This window comes from Acartia tonsa, chromosome 4 (assembly GCF_053477335.1).
Source record: "Acartia tonsa isolate MP-2025a chromosome 4, ASM5347733v1, whole genome shotgun sequence".
Taxonomy (NCBI): Eukaryota; Metazoa; Arthropoda; class Copepoda; order Calanoida; family Acartiidae; genus Acartia; species Acartia tonsa.
Window position 1 is genome coordinate 36395705 of NC_137263.1, and position 6658 is coordinate 36402362.

Sequence of the window (6658 nt, forward strand, 5' to 3'; positions counted from 1 at the left end):
TTCAAATACATTATTATTCATATTATTAAAGCATGACTGACAGACCAACGGAGAAAGTAGATTATATACAGTATTATTATTATGTAATTGGTGCTTATTGGCAAAGGGAATCTTAACATAAATTGGCCTCCTATCTTATTAGCAGCAGAAAAATCACGTTTACCTCTAAACGTAGCTGACTGACGCACATTTCAAATAATAGGTTAACATTGCTACTATAAAAATTTTATGCGCAAGCGATGTTTCTCTAAAAAGATTTAATCAGATATATTTGTTGATAATCTTTGATATATTCACTGACCTAATCGTATTAAAATCAAGGGAACAGTATATGAATTTAGAAATATACATTATATACAAGGACGTCCAAGGAGGGTGCGGTAGAGGGGTGATTTTCATTTTACCTCCCCCCCCCCCCCTCCCTCATATGATATTTACCCCTACCGGTGCCGTAGTCACCCCCAACCATTTAGGAGGGGGTATTTACCCCCTCCCCCCCCCAAAAAAATAAAAATAAATACCTCCCAAAATAAATAATCCCCCCCAAAAATTATTGGCGCGCTTCATACTTCCACTATCAAGATTTTTTACCACTGCCCGAAATCAAAAGACTATGTTGTTACACCAGATTAAAACAGTTCTGAACCATGATAAAAAAAAACATGTTTGTACTGGCCTTTTAATTAAACATTGCACTGGGTGTGTCTAAACGATGTCTATTCAAAGAAGTAAAATTTTCCCAATTATTAAGAAAAAAAATGTTTAATTCAAATTTAATTGTCTAGCTTTCATAAAATAGATAAATCAACTTAATCAAACATTTCATTAAATATCAAATCTTTTTTTTTTCAAAGAGCAATTTATCTTGGCACGCTATTAGTTAGGGTGGTGGTACCCTCCCCAAAACTAGTTAAAAACCTTAGTTGGACCTATTTGAAGCTACATTTTAAAGAAGAATCATATTGTTCATCAGTTAGTAAGTTCTTGATTATTTTTTTTATGTATAGGTAAAGGTATACTACTAAATATTTAATAGTATTTCATTTTTAGGCAGGTACTTTTAACATTATTAAATTACTCTCTCCAAAATTTTACCCTGGGGGTAAATTTTTTTAGGGGGGTAATTACCCCCCCCCCCTCCCCAACAGATTAAGTGTTTTCAGGGGTGGTAGTTACCCACCCCCCCCCACCCCAGACAAATTTTACCCCCCCCCCCCTCCTCAAATAAAAAAGCTTGGACGCCCCTGCAATTAAATCATTTATATATAATCAGGGCCCTGATTATATATAAATGATTCATGTCAGTAGCATTCACAGGGTTTTTTCAGATCCCTTAAAACAAAATCGAGCGGGGTGTAAACTTTAGGGTGATGTAATACAGACAACAAGAGGAAATGTTGTATTTTTTTCAGGGAGGTGGGTGGGAACACTTCCCTACTTAATTAACATACTCAAACTTCAAAGAAGCGGATATTTTTTAACATCTCCCTTAAATTTAAGTGTTTCTATTTTACTTGACACATGCCAACAATAAAATTTAAAACCAAATCTGAAATATAATAAGATCAAATAATATAAAGGATCAATTTAAGATAAAAACTTACAAATAAAATCAACAGTAACAATTTACATATTCAATGCAAAACATTAGAGAAAATTTACATTCATTTCAATATACTTCAAATACCAAATTATCTTATTATTATGGAGAATTGAATGCCGCGTTCAAAGTTTCATTGCGCGCCAATAACAGAGTAGTCAATTGTAAAAAGTTTTGCGCACATATTGAAATTTTTTTTGTTGTAGCCACACAAAATTATTTTATTTTTAGAAACATAGTTATTCTTGTTGAATTGTTTCCTTTATTATGTATCTGATAATATTTCAGCATTTTATGGTCTTACAAAAGATTTTTACATTATTTAAGTTTAATTACGGACAGTCTGTCCCTTGCGCAACTCAACTCCGTTATTTCATCAAATATTCTTTCTGCTTCTTGTACTCAAATAAAATTTGCTTGTTTATGTAATTTTCTACTTTTTAACCTAAATACTTGCATAATTATTATATTTTAGTTACATTTCGTCAGATGTTTTATTCTTAGTTTAAAAATGAAAGTCTAACAAAACGTTGTTTAACATAAAACCTTTATATTTAGAGATTTTGTCCTGAAAATGTCTTCGTGGTTATTTTTACAGTCCGCCAAACGATTTGAGAAGCTCGCCATTCAGGCGATGCGCCAACAATCTCTTCATGTACGCATTGATAAACGCAATATGCGTACTCTGACTAAAATCCAAAATTCGCCCGCAGCTTATGATGTTTTAAGTTATTTGAGACAATTATGCAGTAAACCACCGAAGGGGTTTGAAAAGTTTTTCAAGGATAAACCATCCGGTGGCGGGAATGCGGCTAAGAAGTCCAGTGAATCGGCCAAACCACCGCCTTCTAAATCAGCTAGCTCCTCTAGGGGACAATCCGCTAAAAAGGATCCGTCTAAAAATGATATTTCGGACTTTTTCAAGATTACGGCCTCCGGCGGATCAGGAGGCGGTGGGGCTGGAGGATTTGGACAAGATCCTAACAACCAAAAAATTGCCTCTATGGTGGGACTTGGTGTTATGGGCGTGTTGGCTATGATTGCTATGAATCAAATGAAATACAGGTAAAAAGATATAAGGTTTTCTAGAAAGAGGTTATATATAAACTAATATGTTAGTTTTCGTAAATTGTTTGTCTATTATTTTCTCATTTAACAAAGAAAGTAAACCCAATCACTTACTTGGAAAAATATTAAAGGATTCAACCACAAAATTGGCAAGAAAGTGTACAAATTCTAGTACACGGAGGGCAGTTATTTTTTCTTTTCATATGCCTATATATAATTTTAAAAGATTTGAATTATTTTATTTCTTCACTCGTCATATTGTATTGTTTCATATGTGACTTCATGTAATGGTTTGTGTCTGATTGAATATCTAATTTGTTATGCATATTACGTATGACTTTTATCTTTTAGGGAGATCTCATGGAAGGAGTTTGTAAATCAGCATTTGAGTCGTGGATCTGTCAGTAAACTTGAAGTTATTAATAATAAATGGGTCAAAGTAAGTTTTTTATTATACAGTAATTTTCGAGAATATATTATCAGTTTATATGATATTTTTGATATTTTCCATAACTATAGCATAACCGTTAATATTGTTATTTTTTGAGAAAGTGTAAAGTTCCTAAGTTCGTAGCGTATTTTTGTTGTTCATTTAACATATTGTCAAGATTTTTATAATCATTATTACTGTAGTTTATTGTTCTTTTTCATCCATAATTTTATATTTAGTTTGTTGAGGTTCATATATTTTAAATTTTTCAATTTAATCTTGTTTATTTAATCAAGCATTATTTATAATTTTTCTAGATTCACACAAATACCTCAGTATCTGGAGAGGTTTTATGGTTTTCTATTGGTAGCCTTGACACATTTGAACGTAATTTGGAAATGGCCCAAAATGAACTTGGCATTGACCCTTCCAGAGCCGTGGCTGTTACTTACAAGTCAGAAATGGAAATGTCTAGCTTTCTATCATTTCTTCCCACCCTACTTCTTATTGGTTTCCTTTTCTGGTCTATGCGTCGCGCTGGTGCAATGATGGGTGGCAGTCGTCCCGGTCAGCGTGGAGGAGGAATGTTTGGCGGAATGATGCAGTCAACTGCAAAGGTTATTAATCCTGCCGAGATTAATGTTGCCTTCAAAGATGTGGCTGGCTGTGAGGAGGCAAAGATTGAGATTATGGAGTTTGTTAACTTTCTTAAGAATCCTCAGCAGTACACAGACCTGGGAGCTAAAATTCCCAAGGGAGCCATTCTTACTGGACCACCCGGTACCGGTAAAACATTGATTGCCAAGGCAACCGCTGGTGAGGCCAATGTTCCTTTTATTTCTGTCTCTGGATCTGAATTTTTGGAGATGTTTGTTGGTGTTGGTCCCGCCCGTGTACGTGACATGTTTGCCATGGCAAGGAAAAACGCGCCATGTATTCTTTTCATTGATGAAATTGATGCCGTGGGTCGCAAGCGCGGTGGAAGAAATGTCGGCGGTCAAAGTGAGGCAGAAAACACGCTGAATCAGCTCTTGGTTGAAATGGACGGATTTAATACTGGTACAACTAATGTCATTGTTCTGGCTGCAACTAACAGAATGGATATTTTGGACAAGGCTCTATTAAGACCTGGCAGGTTTGACAGGCAGATATATGTGCCTGCTCCTGATATCAAGGGTAGATCAAGCATTTTCAAGGTAAGTTTTTACTCTTTTTTTTATATTTTTTTTTATCCAGTATCCAACTTTAAAGTTAAAGACTTCAATGTTTTATTTTTTGTAATTCCAATTTGAATTACCTAGTGTTTTTGATAGAAAAATTTTTTTGTTCCTTGTAGATAAATGATAAACGACTGAAATATTTTATTTAGGTTCACCTTGGAAGTTTAAAGACTGAATTGAACAAGGTAGAATTATCCAAGAAAATGGCTGCCCTGACTCCGGGTTTTACTGGCGCTGATATTGCCAACGTATGCAATGAAGCTGCTCTTATTGCGGCCAGGTATTGTTTTAGCTATATACCTAAATGATCATGAAAGATATATTGGACTATATTATACGAAGTAACTCCAGAAATCCCAAGAGTGAATGCCATTTGATTTTAACAAAAAATTCCCTATCCTATCCGTCAAAATGACACAATTAGGAATTATCTAGCTAAAAGTTGTCCATCTGACAAATTCCAGAATGTACGATTTATTATTTTAGGGAACTTGCTCCGAGTATTGTTTTGAAACATTTTGAGGCCGCGATAGAGAGAGTAGTGGCTGGTATGGAAAAGAAAACCAATGTCTTGCAGCCGGAGGAGAAACGTACAGTCGCCTACCATGAGGCCGGCCATGCCGTTGCTGGCTGGTACCTGGAGCATGCTGATCCACTGCTGAAGGTTTCCATTATTCCCCGCGGTAAAGGTCTCGGCTATGCCCAGTATCTGCCCAAGGAGCAGTATTTGTACACAACAGAACAGCTGTTTGACCGCATGTGCATGACTCTAGGCGGCAGGGCAGCCGAAACTATTTTCTTCAACCGCATTACAACTGGCGCGCAGGACGATCTGCAGAAGGTGACAAAGTCGGCCTACAGTCAGATCACCCAGTTCGGCATGAATTCGGTCGTTGGACATGTCAGCTTTGAACAGCCCCAGCCCGGAGAGATGGTGTTTGACAAACCTTTCTCCGAGGCCACAGCTCAGCTGGTGGATGATGAGGCCAAGAAAATGATTGATAGGGCTATGAATGTTACTCTTGACCTGTTGAAGAAACACAAGGATGATGTTATTAAGGTCAGTTTCAGTTTACTACCTAAAAATCACGGTTAATATTTCATTTCAGATAAATAAAAAAACAATAAATAATAGATGATGTATAATAAGTAAGATGAGTGTTTTTACAGGCTTAGTAATAGAGCCTTAAAACCTGACATATTCATTAATCTTCGAAAAATTCTAAGACAATAATAAAACTGATTTGTTTTTCAAGGTTGCAGAGCGACTGCTAGAGAAAGAAATATTGTCACGTGATGATATGATTGAACTCTTGGGTCCCAGACCTTTTGCTGAGAAGTCCACCTATGAGGAATTTGTGGAAGGAACTGGTGGTCAGGACGAAAATACAGGTTTATTATTTAATCTTATAATTTACTAACGGCTTAGCGTAAGTATGAATGCGTTTGTGATATCTGAAGGGATAAGGTAATAATTTAATAAATAATTGTACATTATCAATGAAGATAAACAAAATTAGATAAAAATAACTGATTAAAAAGTTTGGTATTAGTTTAATTTACAGTCCTGTTTAAACTCCCTCCCTGGTCAGTTGTCACGAGTCTTGATTTAAACTAATAACATCACAGCTAATGATGTTAGAAATGGTTTAGACACAAGTCTAATAAAAAGCGAGTAAAAGATGCTTTGGCTTTTAATCATGCACAACTTACATCTAAAGACGTCCAGACAAAGTTTGTTTGTAATTCAAAAAGAGGAGACGTTCAAAGAATAACAAGTTCTAATCGCTGTATGATATCTTGATGCTTGTGTTATATTATGGGAGTTTCAAATAAGTTCTTCTTTAAAATATTAGGTATAGTTAATGATAAAATATTTTTCAGAATTGCCTGCTGGACTCAAGAACTGGAATAAGGAGAAGGAGGTGACGGAAGAAAGCGTTGCCAAATCTGGCTGAAACACTGTATTATTAGAATCAAATCATTATGGCCGGACACCATGACGCGCCAACCCATCCTACCCCCATAAAATTGAAAAAGAAACACATGAAAATTCGTGCAGTGCTTGGTTTGAAGTCAGATATTTTTGAACGGAGATAGAGGGGGGAAATTATTGAACCATGGTGATTAGTCTTTAATCATACATACATGCTTAATTATTATTATTATTGTTGTTATTAATATATTTCAAGTAAAACCAAAAAAAAAAAAAAATTCAACAAAAAATATTATGTTCATTAGTGGGTGTATTAATTTATATCATATTTGTGTGATTATTATTTTATTTGAAGATACAAAGATAGATTTTTTATTTGTCTTGGTTTCAGATTCTAACAAATT

General features: G+C 35.1%; 1 protein-coding gene across 1 annotated transcript; it reads left to right on the forward strand.

The window, feature by feature from the left end:
* Window positions 1-1818: 1818 nt before the first annotated feature.
* Afg3l2 (AFG3 like matrix AAA peptidase subunit 2) lies at window positions 1819-6646 on the forward strand. Its single transcript, XM_080157868.1, has 7 exons — window positions 1819-2665; window positions 3020-3107; window positions 3416-4294; window positions 4468-4598; window positions 4805-5378; window positions 5575-5710; window positions 6203-6646. The coding sequence occupies exons 1-7, from the start codon at window positions 2175-2177 to the stop codon at window positions 6274-6276; spliced, it is 2373 nt and encodes a 790-aa protein (XP_080013994.1). The 5' UTR covers window positions 1819-2174; the 3' UTR covers window positions 6277-6646.
* Window positions 6647-6658: the final 12 nt, after the last annotated feature.

Excerpts from the sequence above, each read along its gene's own strand:
- Afg3l2 (XM_080157868.1), top strand. The coding sequence starts at position 2,175 with ATGTCTTCGTGGTTATTTTTACAGTCCGCCAAACGATTTGAGAAGCTC. Across the intron at positions 2,666-3,019 it reads ATGAATCAAATGAAATACAG|GGAGATCTCATGGAAGGAGT; the intron begins GTAAAAAGATAT and ends TTTATCTTTTAG. Across the intron at positions 3,108-3,415 it reads TTAATAATAAATGGGTCAAA|ATTCACACAAATACCTCAGT; the intron begins GTAAGTTTTTTA and ends TAATTTTTCTAG.